This window comes from Trachurus trachurus (assembly GCF_905171665.1).
Source record: "Trachurus trachurus genome assembly, chromosome: 11".
Classification (NCBI taxonomy): Eukaryota; Metazoa; Chordata; class Actinopteri; order Carangiformes; family Carangidae; genus Trachurus; species Trachurus trachurus.
The window spans coordinates 23,814,447-23,831,577 of record NC_139904.1 but is presented as its reverse complement, the minus strand read 5'-3'; the positions used below and the strand labels follow the sequence as shown (position 1 = coordinate 23,831,577).

The 17,131-nt window shown below is 40.2% G+C and overlaps 2 protein-coding genes across 3 annotated transcripts; both read left to right on the top strand.

Moving 5' to 3' along the window:
- Positions 1-1,016: 1,016 nt before the first annotated feature.
- On the top strand, positions 1,017-10,670 carry fam133b (family with sequence similarity 133 member B). Of its 2 annotated transcripts, none has more exons than XM_083982080.1 (11): positions 1,017-1,169; positions 2,257-2,354; positions 3,757-3,835; positions 4,062-4,175; positions 4,265-4,297; positions 4,623-4,694; positions 5,163-5,261; positions 5,381-5,419; positions 5,530-5,622; positions 9,643-9,693; positions 9,924-10,670. In XM_083982080.1, the coding sequence occupies exons 1-11, from the start codon at positions 1,146-1,148 to the stop codon at positions 10,017-10,019; spliced, it is 798 nt and encodes a 265-aa protein (XP_083838206.1). In that variant the 5' UTR covers positions 1,017-1,145; the 3' UTR covers positions 10,020-10,670. The 2 variants fall into 2 exon arrangements, with proteins under 2 accessions (XP_083838206.1, XP_083838205.1); XM_083982079.1 differs by having other exon boundaries at positions 5,378-5,419.
- Positions 10,671-12,884: 2,214 nt separating this feature from the next.
- Positions 12,885-16,049, top strand: LOC310993454 (progranulin-like). The gene is made up of 7 exons (XM_083981806.1): positions 12,885-13,174; positions 13,483-13,540; positions 13,810-13,959; positions 14,045-14,347; positions 14,526-14,696; positions 15,267-15,410; positions 15,590-16,049. Exons 3-7 carry the CDS (start codon positions 13,810-13,812, stop codon positions 15,716-15,718), a joined length of 897 nt encoding a protein of 298 aa, XP_083837932.1. The 5' UTR covers positions 12,885-13,174; positions 13,483-13,540; the 3' UTR covers positions 15,719-16,049.
- The last annotated feature ends 1,082 nt before the right edge of the window (positions 16,050-17,131 follow it).

Here is a 17,131-nt window from a genome sequence, read left to right as displayed (position 1 = left end):
TGCACATCCTTGGGCTACTAACTGACCACATCACATCTCCTTCAGGTTTTTCTTTCAAGCTGTTCCACGATCATGCCAATGATCATAGTCTACTGTCATTCCTGTTTTATCAGCTATATGTTACTGTAGTCATTACTGTCTGAAGATAACTGCCTGTATGAACTGTTTTTGCCAGCAACCTTTAATTGCTAGATGGCGAACACCATGTAGATCCATGTGTAATTGTCTGCTTGAACTAAGCACTGTGTGAATTTTCTATTTGATAAAGACTCATTTCTGGTGTCAGTGGTGAATACAATGCAATGGAAGCTCCAAATACTTTAGGCATATAGGTTTACAATTAAAATAATGACTGCTTTAGTCAAATTACACTTGATACAATCACTGTATGTTTTTTTTTTCCTATGAGTTAATCAATTTCTAATACATTTCAGTCTCACATCATAAAACTGAAGTCCACTGTTAAGCTTTGAGAGCTTTCACTGTTGAAACCAACGCAGCTTGATCCATCATATAAACTTAGATTACACATATGTTCCTATGTCACATTTGTTTTTAACATATTAAATGGAGACTAGGAACACCACAATCATGGCGTTATACTTATGTATGAATGCAGGCATTGGTGTCTTATTATTGTATTGCACCAGCTGAATTAAAAGCAGCTTTTTATGACTGTTGTCCTGGACTCATTTCTTAGTATTTGGATTTCTCAACTGAATTTGTTTTTGGAATGAACTTATAGGCCTATATCCTTTTGAATAAGGTAATATTTTATCAATCAATTTGTGCTCAGATTTTGTCATCTTAAGTTTGTTTTTGTTTTTTTAATTGGACAGTACATATCAATGACATTAGAAATGTAGCTATGATTGTAGCCACATGGCAAGTTTACTTTCCATCTCTTCAATCATGAAACAATAACGTACCAGCTCCGGAAGGTGGCGCCATGTTGGCTCAGCCCGCCCAAACTGCTGCTGCTGCAAAGAAAAGGACGAAGAAGAAGAAGGCGCATCCAAAGAACCGAAGAAGAAGAGTATCTGTTTGAGCCTCCATTACCTCAGCCTGAGGCTAGGTCAATGTTAGCAAGGTAACACTAATGGTTGTTCTCCCTGTTGGACACCTCTCCTCATGATTAACTCGATATGGGCAAAAGGGACAACCGAGTGGTGAGTAGTTATGCGACGCTTATACGGTTTTAACGTGATAAACTGTTGATACGCTGGTTACACTCGGAGCTAGGCGAGCTAACGCTAGGCTAAACACAAACAACGTTAGCACAGGAGCTAACGTTGATGTAAACCTCCGCCAGGTTTTCTAGTGTTAGGCCCAGGTAGTGGTCACCTGAGTCGCCAGTAGTATACATCATTGGGAAATACAGCTGAACGTTTTCTGAACGGTGTGTAACTTAGCTGTGTAGGTCTGACCTGCTTGGTGCATGATGTAGCAGCTACCATCGAAAGGCTAGCTTTATGCACAAGCAGCTAATGCTAACCTTAGCCTACAGCATTACAAGCCAATGCTTTGAATTGGTGATGTTGTTCAGTGTTTGTCAGAGCTTTTAGCTAGACACAGCCCTCAACAACAGCAGTTTACTAAAGTTGAAGTGCCAAACAAGGGCGTAAACAAAAGCCTAGTTGTTTGGCTCTTGCTAAGTTGCCCATCTTGTTGCATTTCTGTTTTCATGTGTTCCCTGATAATCAATCGAGTAATGGGGCTAAATGCATCGCCCAGAAGCTTCACCGTTTGATACTCTCCGTTCAGATTCGGTGCATGGAATAAATGTGGTATCTTAGATGTTGTTATAAACATCATTTTTCGCTGAAGATGTATCGGACGTGTTGACGTTTCACTCAACTCATCTTACTGTCTAGATCAGGGGTCCTCAACGTTTATCAACCCAGGGACCCACATATATTGTATAAAATTGTGTTTTATGTTAAACCGGGCCGAGTGCCATGTATAAATAATACACAGGTTCATAAATTAAACATGTACAGGTACAGTGAGTAGGGGGCTGTGCCACTGCCATTTATAAACAAACCTTGTTAACTGATACCAATGCCGGTATAAACAATGTCTGTCAATTGCATCATAATCATGAATACAAGCTATTCAAATTGACGTTTTTATTTGTAACATAAATGAAAAATATATATATATATATATAAAAAAACATCTATGGCCCATAAAAGTGTTTATTTCAATAACCTTCATTGCAGGTGTTTAAAATGCTCTTCCTGTCATATGTTTCAGGCTTACATTAACCCCATTGCCGCTGCACGAGCCAGGGGGCCGGTAAACAGTGCTGGCCCATCCATACAAGATTATTTAAGCAGACCTCGGCCAACATGGTGAGTAAAGTCCAGACCCTCTGAGTGGCACACACTGACATAAATACTTGCTAACATATAATCTGACAAACATCTTTCTCATAGAAGTTTTCCCCCATTGTTGCATTCTTTCCAGATGTTGCCTTTACAAACACTGGTTTGTTACAGCAGGCTCCATGGGTTGCCTGACAGATATCAAAAGCCAGATCTCATCTCAGGCCCAAGAGTGATAATAAATACACTGGCAGAGAGACTGTAAAACTAATGGTGGCCTATTGGTGCATGCATTATTTGATGAGTGTGGAGTCTAATGTGCTGAGAAATATATCAGTAAACTTGTTTTATTGTTTTATACATGGAATTGTTTCATCCTTATTAGGTATAAAGTTGTGTTTGTGTTGTTATTGTTGGTAGGATGTTGCATAGGGAAACAAGACAAAGTGTTTTTTTCAGCATTTTAACTGAAATGTGACATAAATAAGGAGTTTTCTGATCTGTGTGTGATGTATTAACACATGTATTCATTTACGCAGCATATCAGAACCAGAGGACTGTGTGTGACATTGAAATTTGCTGTTGTACAAATGCTTTGCATCAATAGTTGTGCTCTTACAACAGGGATTGAGAGCAAAGAGGGAGGTCCTCCAGAATTTGACTAGATGACTCATTCATTGTCCCCATACCTTCATTAAAGATTTTGTAGATGCATCGTCCAATATTATCATCCAGCCCTTTTTATGTTTGTATTTGCTCTTATTGGTTGTCCCATAATGAGACTGTATCTGCTACTAAGATGAAGTGCAAGCACAGAGCTTTCAGTTGTCTCACTGAATGTAAACTGAATGACCCACCTCACAGGATGCCACAAATCCCATCTTGTAAAACGTTGAAGTGTCACACAGCTGATGTAGTTCTGCTAATTGGGTTGTCCTCGGTGAAAGTAGCTAAATTGAGCCACAAGGGGGCACATTCCATTCATTATTTGTCTCATCTAACTATTTCCTCTCAAGACCAAAGTGTTTTGAATGTCATATTAATAGAAACGCTGACACATAGTACCATGTCACTGTCGAGTCGACCTACCTGACCTGTCGACCTAAAAATTAAAAACCCCTTTAACTCATAGTGTCGACTCGACACTATGAGTTAAAAGGGTTTTTAATTTTTTTTACTTAGCCATTGCAGAAACAACTCGGAAAACACAAAAGTCTTAATTTGTTAAATGCATCAATCCCAAATCACTTCAGTACAAGTGGATCCTGTTTGCTTTGTCAGTTCACTGTAAATTCCTGTTGATGAAAATGTGGGTCACTTTTAAACATTGTACAGGGGGAAGGTTGAATGAAGTGCTGTAGTAGACCAAGTAATCCAGATGTTTCACTAAATAACCTGTATTACAGCTGATTTATTGAATTTTCTTTAGGGAAGAGTTAAAGGAGCAGTTGGAGAAGAAGAAGAAAGGCTCTCGAGCTCTGGCTGATTTTGAGGACAAAATGAACGAGGTATGTTTGTAGCATTTAGACTTGACATGTGGACCTTTTAATGTGTACCATCTTTCCTCACATTGTTTTCAAGCTGCGAATGTCAAAAGTTATGTTTTATGGCAATTATTTACTTTAACTATAGATGTACTCTTGGTACTTGGATGAAAGTAACTGCACACAAAGAACAACTGGCAAAATAGCAGATAATCCTTTCTAAAAAAAACAAACATTTTTTTCCCCTCAGAGATGGAAGAAGGAACTGGCCAAACACCGAGAGAAGGTGTTAGGAGACAAGGACAAAGAGAAAGACAAAAAGATAACAGACAAGGAAAAAGAGGAGAAGAAAGAGAAAAAAGAGGTTTGGCATTTCTTCTTCAGTGAACGTTTGACAATCTCATTCTTAAAACATCTACTCTTTACTCATGTTTTTTCTTTATCCGTGTGTAGAAAAAGAAGAAAGAAAAGAAGAAATCCAACAGGGTGAGGAGAGACCTCCACTATTGAGCTTGCCGTAGTACTGCCTCTCTCTGATGTGCACACACAGACTTTTTATGATCCCCAAGTGGAACACTTTTTACGTAATGCATGCTCCAGCCTCTAAACACACACTCATTGTAACCTGAACCTTAAAACCAAATGTTAACGCCCCAAAATCTGTCTCTGCCTGCGGGTTGTCCTCATGGTTCAGTGTGTATTCTTTTCAAAATGATCTCTCCCACTCCCACCTTGCTCTTTGAGATGGTCGTAAAAACAAGCAAATACCCTCAAGTCTAATGAACCCTGCTTTCATTGTGTTTTGGTCAAGCATTCTTCATCTTCCTCCTCTTCATCGAGTTCTGATTCCTCCAGCAGCTCCGCCTCAGAATCTGAAGACGAGGTAAGTGCTACCAGAGTCCTAATGTTTTTGGTGTATTATCAACGGAAGGGTGTGTCACATGTAAACCGTTAGCGAGAAGAGGGGTTTGGATGGGATTTGGGCAGCCTCTTTGTCATCACCCGCATTATCATAATACTGATCCTCATGCAGTTTTAATCCAACAGCTGTGATTTGGGGGCACAGTCCTCTTGAAATAAAGACATAAAGCTGCTCTGCTTGACGTAGCACTACTGGCTCCTTCCAGGAATAGTTCCCATATAAAGAACAGCAGGGTCGATATGATAGTCGGTGCGTCTGATGCAAATGTGTTGACTTTTAACAACTGATCGGTAACAACGTGGCCTTTGTCCAGCTCAGACTGATCCATTTTTAATTGGCTGCCCTGTTGTTGTGGCTGAACTTGATAAGGTTATTTGACACAAAATGCAGCACTACGCCGCTTGATTGTATTTCTGTATATGTGTACAGGATGACAAGAAGAGTGTGAAGAAAAAACGGAAGAGAAAGAAGTCGTCAGCCAGAAGAGCATCAGACAGCTCAGAGGAGGAATCGGATGCTGACAGCAAGGTTTGGCTTTTTTTTTTGTTACAGCATCAATTTTTAAGTTCTCTTAATGCCGATAGTGAAAATGTGCAGTTATGCAGTTTTTTGTGTTTTGTCTTAACATTGTTTCTTTTTCCAAGAAGAAAAAGAAGAAGATCAAGGAAGAAGTGGACAAAGATAAGGTAATTTGCACTTGTTTGGTTACTCACTTCTCGGTGTTTATGGTTTTGCTGGACTGTGCAAGCTTTGAATTATATCATTTTCTCTCCGCTTTGCAAATCTCATCTTTTAGGATGACAAGAGCCGCAGAAGAAAAAGGAAGGCAGAGCGAGGTTATAAGGACTCGTCCTCAGAGTCGTCTGTAGACTCTGAAGGGGAAGAGCTAGTAAGTATTAGTCACATGTAGTTGTTGGAGGTTAGGCAGTCGCCATTCGTGACAAATGTTTATTGAATTACAAGTATGGCAGATGTTTCATTGGCCATAAATACATCAGTTGACATGAACTCCCTCCACTGTCAGTTACTGTGCCACCTTCTACTATTTTTTCCACGTTTGTTCCTCTTTTATCTCTTTGTTCCTCTTTTGATTCAAATTACAGGGGGATAAATTAGATGCTGTCGTAATCAGATTTAGTCAACTGCATCCCTAAGATATTTAATGCAAGATTTCTGTCTAGATTTAGTCGACAAAACATTTAATATTTTAGTTGGTTTGCTTTTAAATACAAAAAAAACAAAACATTATTGTTGATGGTTTGAGTCCTGTGCCTGAGAAGTACATTCATGGTGAGCATAAAAGTGTATGATTGGCCCTATTAAACTGACACAGTGGTTACAGATTAACTTCTGGATGTCACACCTGCGTACTGAACTACTACAGGTCTTTTTCTTTTCTCGTCCAGATGTTCTGTGCGTCCTCAGGGAGAGTTGGTTATATAATATTCAAATACTTTAATCATTTTATTAAATTCCTATCTCTAATGCAAACGCTTGGTCACCAAAGACTGGTGGTGTGTGACCGTGTGACAGAACAGTCGGCCTGCCTCAAGGTGGTGTCATGATCTCAAGTTGAACTGTTCGGATAGACTGTTCCTCACGTTTCTCTCTGCAGGCAGCACCCAGAGTGATTGTATTGTACCACCACCGTCTACATTTGTAGCCTTAGCCTTATGTGGCAGAGGCCATGCCAAGCCACCAACAGCTTTGCATGGCTCTCAAAACATCTCTTTCAGGGGCGGTGTTTAGCTCAGTTGGTAGAGCACCCGCCCCATGTGTTGAGGCTAAAAAAACAAAAAAAAACATGTCTCTTCATGTCTTGAGTGAAATGACTGAAAATATCGGCTACATTTCCTACTAAACCCGTCGTCCGCTTTATCAGCCACCACCTCATGTTTGCCAAACAGTTAAAATGTTGCTATAAATGTAGATGACTGGAAACTTGTCAGTTATTACTGTTTTGTATTGATTTCGTCTTGTCAGTGTGTCATTGTGGGGAAATAGAGTAGTTTGCTAGGCCCATATTCACAAAGATTTCCTGATACTAAGCGTTGCTCTTGGTGACATAATTCTAAGAAAAATCAGAGAATTCTTTGAATTCTGCTGGTTTGATTCATTCTGCCAACACACAGCGCTTCACCACTGGTCAGAAATATAGTCCAGGCAATTTAGCTCATTTTGGACCCAAAAATATAACTAATTGTCACAGAAGGTTTTTCACCAGACATCATTTCTATGAGGTGTCTAGAACAGCATACTAAAAGTCCTAAGAAATCCTAGTTGGGGAAATATGTTTAATTTGCATCATTACTTACTGTATAAAGTCTATGGTGCCGACAACAATACACCCCAATGGGGCTATTTTTTTCCTTTACTCCTATCACAATGAAACTTTACACAATGAAAGTAGACATTAAAAGTAACATTTTTTGTGTTACAAGTTTCTTGGAAAATGAATTTGAATATGCAAATGAGCAATACACTAATGGAATATGCCCAAAATACACCCGAATAGGCTTCTTTTCTTCCTTTACTCCTACCACAATCACACTTCACACAATAAAAGTATACATGAAAAGTAACATTTCTGTATTTCAAGTTTCTTGGAAAATTAATTTTAAATATGTAAATGAGCTCAACACTAATTGACTTATGGTCAAGAAGCCATAAAGCCGCAAGCAGCAAAAACAGGGGCCAAATTCTAAGTCCCGCTCATATGTTGTTGAACATAACAGCATATTTAAAGCAGAAGTAAGCAATATTTTTGTGTTAATATAAGTCTTAAATAGTTATATCTTCCTACAGCAATCACTTACATAGAGTGTTTGGACCGAAACACGGGTCTGTCAGTCACTCTGCTCTGAGCCGAGGAGAAAACTTTTCTCGTATCCTACAGTTTTTATCCAATGAGGAGAGAGAACGGCATGCAGGGCTGTGTGTGCAGCCAAGGGATGCGCGTGAATGTGGTGACGTAGGGACGAGGACTGTTATGGTGCGTTCAAGGCAGCCCGTAACTCGTGTTTTTCCGACCTGCGAAGTCATACCAGTTCGATCTGGTACGAGTTCACGGGTCGGAAGTTACGAGTGGCCGTTCACAGGTAAAACAGGTCGGAAAAACACGAGTGGGTTGCCTGGAACGCTACAAAATCGTAAGTTGGGACTTGAAGCTGTAATTTACGGTTTCAAAAGCCTGCCTGGAACGCAGCATTAGCCAAAACGACCGGATCGCTTACTTCTGCTTTAATATAACATCACACACAGTCGTTGAAACGACTTTGATGAATTCTGACTTTCTTCTGATGTTCTCTGCAAACTGGGAGGAAAGTCGTTAGGTAAGGCTTGTTCGCTAATAAAAAAAAAAGAATTTAAAAAGCAACTGGAGACAAGACTGTGCAATTAATTCTTAAGGTCAATATAGGTCTTTTAAGTGTGGCAAGTGACATGTGTGTATGCATAAGTCAAGTGTGGCAAATGGCAAGTGACAGCACTCAGTGCATACAGGTTAACTTATTGAATGGACACGAATGTGTTGGTTATTTGGCCCCTGTTGCTGCTTGTGGCTTTATGGCTTCTTGACCATAAGTCAATTAGTGTTGAGCTCATTTACATATTTAAAATTAATTTTCCAAGAAACTTGAAATACAGAAATGTTACTTTTCATGAATACTTTTATTGTGTGAAGTGTGATTGTGGTAGGAGTAAAGGAAGAAAATAAGCCGATTCGGGTGTATTTTGGGCATATTCCATTAGTGTATTGCTCATTTGCATATTCAAATTCATTTTCCAAGAAACTTGTAATACAAAAAATGTTACTTTTAATGTCTATTTTCATTGTGTAAAGTTTCATTGTGGTAGGAGTAAAGGAAAAAAATAAGCCTATTCGGGTGTATTTTGGGCATATTTGATTAGTGTAAGGCTCATTTGCATATTCAAATAAATGTTCAAAGAAACTTGTAATACAAAAAATGTTACATTTCATGGATACTTTTATTGTGTAAAGTTTCATTGTGATAGGAGTAAGGGAAAAAATAGCCCCATCGGGGTGTATTGTTGTCAGCACCATAGACTTTATACAGTAAGTAATGATGAAAATTAAACATATTTCCCCAACTAGGATTTCTTAGGACTTTAAATATGTTGTTCTAGACACCTCATAGAAATGATGTATGGTGAAAAACCTTCTGTGACGATTAGTCTGTCGTAAAACGCTATTTTGCCTGGACTAATATCCGAAATTGTAAACAGTTAGTATCGTCCATTAATATGAAAAAAGATTAACTAGTGAAATGACCAGCATATCAATTAAACATAAGCAAATAAATAGAGCTAATAACTATCGTCATGTGAACTCTGCACAAGTCTGCATGTTCAAACAAATTGCTTCTTTTAAAGTCTGACTAACAATTTTTTTTTTAACTTTAAGTTGTGACATTTAATTCTTTTCGGTCTTAATACAATCTAAGATCCTTTTTTTTTTGTTTTTAACAACCAGAGCTTAAAAAAGAATGAGTCATACCTAGCATTGTGGTCAACCACACCTTCCCACGAAGATAAAAGTTTCTTTCCCTCCTGCTCACTTGCTTTCAGCAACTTCCTAAATCACTCTTAAGTAAAATTCCTTGCTTGGGATTGAGTTAGGAGCTCTCTGGGAGGACTCTGAGGGGCTTTGTGAATATGTGCCCTGATGTTTTTGAAAGGACAGTGTTTGCCACAACAGCTTGATTTAGTTCTGTAACACTGTAGAAGAAAGCAGCCTGGTGCAGAAATGGATTACCCTGCAAGTTTTGTCTGTTGGATCTGTTGCAAAATCTTGCAGAAATGCCGTTATTGTGAAATAATTATACATGAAATGTGATTTTGGAGAACTTCCCTCTTTTCATAGTCTCATTTCAACTTTTCCCACCCACAGGGAGATGCCAAGAAGAAAAAGAGAAGCAGTGAGGAACAGGAGAAAATCACAGTGAGTAATGTACTTAAGTTACCTTTAAAAGTAACACAGCACAAATGAGATTTCAGTTTGATGTAATACAGCCGGGTGCAAGAATTTATATTTGGTATGATTTAGTTGAGTTAAAATATGTCAGGTGTAGATTGAAATTCACAACTATGACAACTTGACTGCATTATGGAGGAGCTTCATGCAAAGCAAAAAGCGTCTCCTGCTAACTGTGATTTGCTCTGTGTTCACAGGACAAATCCAAGAAGAAGAGGAAAAAGAAGCACAAGAAACACGGCAGGAAAAAGAAAAAGAAGGCAGCGTCTCAGTCGGACTTGGAGCTCGACTAACAACCGTAGCTTTACGGTGCTCTCGGCCTCCTGGCAGTTCACTTGTAGTATTACTTTTTTTGCCTTTGAACACCAAAAACCTCTCCCATCCAGCTTCGGTCGTCACGTGATCGAGAAGACCCACAGACTTGTAATGCTGGGGTGAAAACGAGGGAGGCGCCCATCCCTCTAAGTGGCAACTACGCACGGTACATATCTTCCTTTGACTTTAAGTACCACGCTTTTAGCAGTGGGTCGTTCTTCTAAGTTACAGTCAACACCAGGACTGAAGTGAACTCCACATCTTTTCTTTTTCCTCATCTTGGAGGTTTCTGTGAGACTGGCACTTGCGTTTGCCTTCCGTATGCTGGCCCTCTAGGAGTTACTCCCTCTGCTTCCGACCTGACATCTTGCATTTCTAGTTGCTAGATGAGGCTGATGTGCTACTGCCCGTATCATGCATGTAGACCCGATCACCTGATGTCTCGCCAGCCTCATATTGAAGTTGGACTTGTGATAAGAAATGTGAGCTGCACCGTTAACATTTATACAAGGGATAATTGTTCAGTTGGCTCAATTGTTACACTGCAGTGTAAATGTATAAACAATGGGAATTCATTAATAAAGTATTGTTTTAGCCTTTACATATTCTCACTCACTCTTGTTAGTGACACAGGGCTAACCCTCCGAGGCAGTATTGTTATCCTGCGTGTTTCTTCATTTTCTTATTATTCATCTTCCTAATCAAATTACACCTCACTACCCCTCCTACGGCTTTGATAGGACTCAGGCAAATTATATACACATATAATATTTTTTTTATATATATATATTAAACCGTGTGGCTCGATTGGGATCAGTGTGCTATTACTTTACTACAAAATACAACATTTTCATGACACGCTGTTTTCAGCCACAAATGACACTACACATGATTTTTTCATCTCTCTCACAATGTGTTCAATCGCTTTTATTGTCATTGTCATAAATAACAACGAAATTCCATTGGAGCAACACAACCTTACATATTAGCCAGGTGTAAGAAGTGCATATTGGTGCAGAATCCCATAAGTCCAAGACCAAGTCCAGCGCAGGCACGGAATATAAACGGTCATAGTCATAGCAGCAAGAGGTATATCAGAAAGCAGATCAAAAACAGGGGCACCAGAACAGAGAGCATGGTCAGATGTGGAGTTAATGTGATGTTGCAGCAATGCAGAGCCCAGTTCACAGTAAGGTGGGGTGTGGTTACTGTCCATGGGGGTGGGGCACTTCAGCAGCCTCACTGCCTCAAAAGAGTAGAAAGATTAGCAGTTTTAGTTTGTGTCCAGAGCAAGGGGGCAGTTGTCGGTCTGAGAAGTGAAGCTCACTTCCGCATTCAAAAAGCTGCAATCCCCCCGGCTGTCGCTGGGGGCTGGCTCCAGAAGGGAGCAACTCCAATTGAGCCCCATGTTAAAATAGCCGATTTTACAGCTTAAAAAAACATATTTACAGCCTGGTACATTTTATTTTTTTGGTCTCAATCGATAGTTTCTACCCCCGCACACACTCTGAGGGGGGTGAATTTTTTTTAAACTCTACCGTTTTACTATTATTAGGTTTAAAGTTCTGGCCAATTAGGGAGCAGAACCGTTGAGTGACAGGTCCGGCGACCGCTGCTACGAGGCCAGTGGGCGGGCTCTCGGCCGGCCAACGGCCGCACCGCTCCAAATATGGCAAGTAGAATGAATCCAACATGGCGCGGTTCAAACCCCCGTAGTAGCGGCACAAAACAGACTCCCCCAAACCAATGGGTGACGTCACGGACGCTACGTCCATTCTTTTTACAGTCTATGGTCCAGAGCCACAACTGAGACCTCTTCATGAATTAGGCTCTCCTCTGATGTCTCTGCAGTTCATGAACTATATCACTGATATTTCTGACCTCTCTCTCTCCCATACATTTGTATAAAGTCTCTGAAACACACATACACACGTAAATCTTCATGAGATAACAGGATATTTAAGCTGTAAGTCTGGGTTAGGCAGGTACATTTCAACCGAATCTCACTCGGTAACTGGGCAAGTACAATCACCATGGCAACCTCTGAGGCCAGGCTGATACACAGGTATTTTAAATCAGGTTATTAGGACATCTAGGATGTTTGTGGTGTTTATCACCTAGGCTACCTAACTGTCAAAGTCCAACACACACACACAACACTCAACGTCAGTGCTCAGAGAAAGATGATCATGTGTCCGTCTGATTGGCTCTGTCTTGACCTTAAGATTGTGGGTTTGTATCCCATGTTGACAGAGGGCACCCCCATGTCTGAGGACATTTTCTAGTTTGCTTTTACTTAAAAAAAAAAATCAAATCCATCAGTGTACTACCTGAAAATGAAAACTGAGGTCGTAGTACTGTAACAAACACAGTAGTTGTGGTAAACCTCGCTTCTACCTTGTTTTCAGTTTCACTCTGTACAATGTGGTATTTAAACTTCAGCACGTCAACCTTAAGTAATGTTAGAAGACCAAATACTCAGGTGAAAGCTGTGTTTTCATAGCTTTATCACTAGTAGAGGTCCATAGACCAGGTTGCTTTGTTTAAATGATATCAGCCAACATGCCAGTGTGGTGTCTACCCAGTGGTAGCGGGAGGGGGGGTTGGTGGGGTTCAGGCTCCTGGGACCTTGCATCACAGTAAAACAAAAAAAATGTTGTTTTGTTAAAAACTTAACTTTAAAAAGTACTGAAATGCTACACAAATAGAGAATGACAGAGTCCTCAGTACAGACTGGCTGTTTTCTGACTAGCATGTAGGCTGCTGTTGAATTATTACCATTGCCAATATGTAAACAGGCAGGTCTTGTGATTGAAACAGTGTAATGATACCAAAGGTTAATGTGAGCTTGTAAAGACCTCCATGTTTAATCTTTGACATGACAGCTTGAGTGATACAATGATTATTCAAACCATCCTTTAAAAAAACCCATGTATGGTCAGTGGGTGGGAACTGGTTTCAGAAACCCAGTCTGTCCTAATCTGACAGTCACAGGACACAGTGGTGTGGTATGTGTAAATTTAGCTTCTAGCTTTTATTCAGGGGGAGGGTCTAACCTGCTATATAAAGAGCAGAGCGTTTGTTCAAGTGAGAGACTCATGACAGGAAGCCATTATTGTTTCCGCGGCTGAAGGTAAGAGATAAAAATCAGTGAATCCACATCAAGTTCTTTTGTAGTCTAAGTGCAACCGCAGGGCTTCATCGGTGCTGCTTACAACTGTTCAGTGAGTCTGTAACAGGAAACGTACTGTAAAAGGCTGAAATGAAACTGAAAGTTACAAATGCAAGTGAACAAAATGGGAGCAAGTTTCCACTAAGTCCCGAAATCTGACTAAAGAAGTGAAGGGAACCTGCAGTTTTCAAGGAGATTTCTTTCTGAGAGTCCACATTATACAACACATGGATCAAATCAAGTGAATTTCATGTATGTCTGTTGTGTAGTTCAGAGGAAGTGTGAGGCGATTGATGGGAAGTTGCTGAATAATTTCACTGACCGAAGGTGAGTGGAAAAAAAACACACACACAAAACAATATTGAATTGAGTTCTTTTGTGGGACCAATTTCTTCAATACTGTTAATTAATATGATATATTATTGAGCAATAAGGTGGTTCTCCAGCACTGGAAGCTTTTAGAATAAACACAATGATGTGTAACAACTTAAATGTACATTAGGTCAAAATCTAGCTTTTCAATGAAACCAACCACATGATGCATCCCATTCATTTGAATCAAATAAACCTCATAATATTGTGTCTGTCCTCTGCAGATGCTGAGGATCACTCTGTGGCTGTTAATGGGGGTGTTGGTGTGGGACTTTGCATCCTGCTCCATCACATGCCCTGATGGGAACGTCTGCTCCGACTATTCCACCTGCTGTAGGACCAAACATGGATATAGCTGCTGTCCATATCCAAAAGTAAGTCCACGCCTTAAGTAGCAGAGGTATTTGGGTTGTGACAATCGAGTGATAATGAGTAATTCTCTGCCCGTCCGGTCTCCAGGCCGTCTGCTGCCCCGACCTGGCCCACTGCTGCCCCTCAGGGTATCGCTGTAACCTGGTCACCAAGTTGTGTGAGAAAGAAAACCAGCCGTGGTTGAACATACCCATGGTGGAGAAGGAGGCTGCAGAGAAACCAAACCCTCCTGTTCTACCTGAATCTGCCCTCACAGATCTCAAAAACAGTCAAATCCCTGATGAAGGAAAGGTTTCTGTCGTCTACTGTGACAACTATTTCGCTTGTCCCGATGGCACTACCTGCTGCAGACACCCAAAAGGCGCCTGGTTTTGTTGTCCGTACTCTCTGGTGAGTTGACCTGCATATTCTTCACACAGCCTGTAATTAATGTGCTTTTAGAAACTACAGACATGGCACTAAGTCAGAGCTTTCAACTCAAACTTGAATTTTAAAGCAGATGTCGCTTCCATTAAATATCTTGTATTACGTTTTGCATTATTTGCTTCATATATTGTGTGGCATGTAGGGCCGGTGCTGTCTGGATGGCTACCACTGTTGTCCATATGGCTACGACTGCGACCTCACCTACACACACTGTGTTAGGGACAGTCTGAGATATCCCTTCAGCCCCAAACAAGCTCTGTCGTCAGTCCCTGCCTCTCTCATTTCACCTGAAGACAGAACCAGCTTTGAGGAGGTAGGACATATCACACTTCATTCACCTTTCTATATGTTCTGTATCCTGCCTGGGGTTATTTCTCTAAATGAACATCCATGGAGAGTACGTTTTAAAGGCCCCAAAAATATATTACTCATCAGCAATAACAATGACAAAGTTTAAATACATGAGATTTCCTCTTTGCATCATCCATTTTTTCACGAAGTCTGATCAACATCTTGGTCAAATGAATGAAACAGATATTTCAAAACCAAGCTAATAAAATAAGAACAGCTAATATCAATACTGAAATGACAGTCTGGTGGCCAGAAACACAACACTAGTGACTGCTAATGTTGCTCCTAAGATTGCCTAGAATTTAAGAGGTGATGCTGTTAGTGTTGTGTTTATAGCTCATCACTGCTGCCACTCAGTGGCCAAAGAAATCTGTCAGTGCAGCTTTAACTGCATCATTATGAGGAGATACTGAAAATCAGACACGTTTTTGAAGTGACTCAGATATTCATCATTTTAATAAATGTATTAGTAATCTACTTTATGAATACATTTGTTTATGAGTATAACAGTCCATTTGTATTTCATTTTCAGAAACCTATGACAGCTCTAACAGTGGCCGGTCACAGCACCAACAAGGTTGGAGTCATTCGCTGTGATTCAAAGTTTTACTGCTCAGCAGGGACAACCTGCTGTAAGGGAGCCACAGGAAAGTGGAACTGCTGCCCCTACCCACTGGTAAGGATACAAATAATATTAAAGATAGAGATAAACAGTGGTGAGTGAGCTGAAGAAAACAACTCTCAAACTGAAGCACCTGACAGATTTATATTTCCATATTCATGCTTATCACTATTTAATGCAGTAATTACTTTGTCAGTATATTGTTCCAACACCAAGATTTGTTCTGATTTCAGGGCAAGTGTTGTGCAGACGGTAAGCACTGCTGCGAGTATGGATACAACTGTGATGCCCTCTTCATGACCTGCAGAGGATTCTACTCTCAGGTCCCTTCAGGAGCACAGGAAGAGGCCAAAACAGACTGAAGACATGTTGAAATACACAGTTTAGTTCTTACTTTCGTACACACCACAAATTAAATCTTAAATAATTTGGTAAAGAAAATTGATGGAAACTTGACATATTTTGAAATAATCTGCTCATAAAATCATTCCTCTGTTTTGGATTAATGGTACTGTATGTATGCCTCCTCTGCTTTGGTTCAAGTGTGTTGTATGTTTGGCAGTGGCACCTCCAGAAATGTTTCACAGCCTGGGTGTCCATGGGGAAAGTCTTGGGGTGGCACACCAAAACCGAAAGCTGTACTGAATTTCAGGAATTCTGTAATGCTTTTAGTATATAGTTTATGTTAGTATATAGTAGTATATAGTCACTTTGATTTCTCGTGTAACATTTAATGTGAACAATGATCTGATGTGCATAGACTTAAAAAATTACAATTACGGTACATAGTATGTCTGACATTTTGCATTCCACAACAATCTTGTTGTAATGTGTTATGTAGCTATATTTGTTATCCAATGAATTGTTTTTAAAATTGGTTTGTTATCCTTTTCCTAATTTGAACGTGTACATTTATTGTAAGGATCAAAACAGTTACTGGAAACAAGCCTAACCTAAATTTAAAACACGACACCCATCCTGCACCCATCCATCTATCCCTTTTCAACCTTTTATCCGAGGCTGGGCCACAGAGGCAGTCGATCCCGCAGTGAGCTGCAAACTTCCTTTCCAGGGATACATTGGTAAGCTCTGACTGGGGGACCCTGAGGCGTTCCCAGGCCATGCTGGCGATATAATCTCTCCACCTTGTCCTCGGTCTCTCCCTGTGTCCTCCTCCCAGCTGGATGTGCCAGGAACAGGCCCTGGAGGCATCCTCACCAGATGCCCGAACAACCTCAGCTTGCTCCTTCTAACGCAAAGGAGCAGCGGGTCTAAAATTGTCCAAGTCTCTCGAGGGTGACCAAACGTCTTCCCTTGTAAAGGAGACCCCAACAACCCTAATTGTGAGAAAAAACTAATTTGTCCGCTTGTATCTGCAGGTCATGACCTATCGCTCATGACCATAGGTGAGGGGGGGATAAAAGACTGACTGGTCAAAACCCCTCTTCTTGGGTAATTTTGCTGGCGGAATTATGTAAATGCAAATATTTAGGTACCACAATCGCATAAATAGTCATACAACTATAAAATTTGGCAGAGAGTATCTTGACACATAGGGGGAGGCATGAAAAAAAGATTCTAGGGTTTGTTGCAACTCGATTTTAAGATATCACCCTCAACATCCCAAAAAAGACCAAAAAAAAGAGTACTGTTGCCTGACAAATTCTCATGAAAATTATTATTTTTCAGCACTTTATGGAGAATATCTATGCCTAACATGTATATACGTAGAAAACTTCCTTAATTCATAAGCTTCCATTTGAGTCCAAGATAGC

Bases quoted from the DNA above. Each gene is read 5' to 3' on its own strand.
- fam133b (XM_083982079.1), top strand. From the start codon at position 1,146: ATGGGCAAAAGGGACAACCGAGTG. The intron at 4,695-5,162 runs GTAAGTGCTACC...ATATGTGTACAG, and splicing joins CCTCAGAATCTGAAGACGAG to GATGACAAGAAGAGTGTGAA. The intron at 5,420-5,529 runs GTAATTTGCACT...CTCATCTTTTAG, and splicing joins AAGAAGTGGACAAAGATAAG to GATGACAAGAGCCGCAGAAG.
- LOC310993454 (XM_083981806.1), top strand. From the start codon at position 13,810: ATGCTGAGGATCACTCTGTGGCTGTTAATGGGGGTGTTGGTGTGGGAC. The intron at 13,960-14,044 runs GTAAGTCCACGC...TCCGGTCTCCAG, and splicing joins GCTGCTGTCCATATCCAAAA to GCCGTCTGCTGCCCCGACCT. The intron at 15,411-15,589 runs GTAAGGATACAA...TTCTGATTTCAG, and splicing joins ACTGCTGCCCCTACCCACTG to GGCAAGTGTTGTGCAGACGG.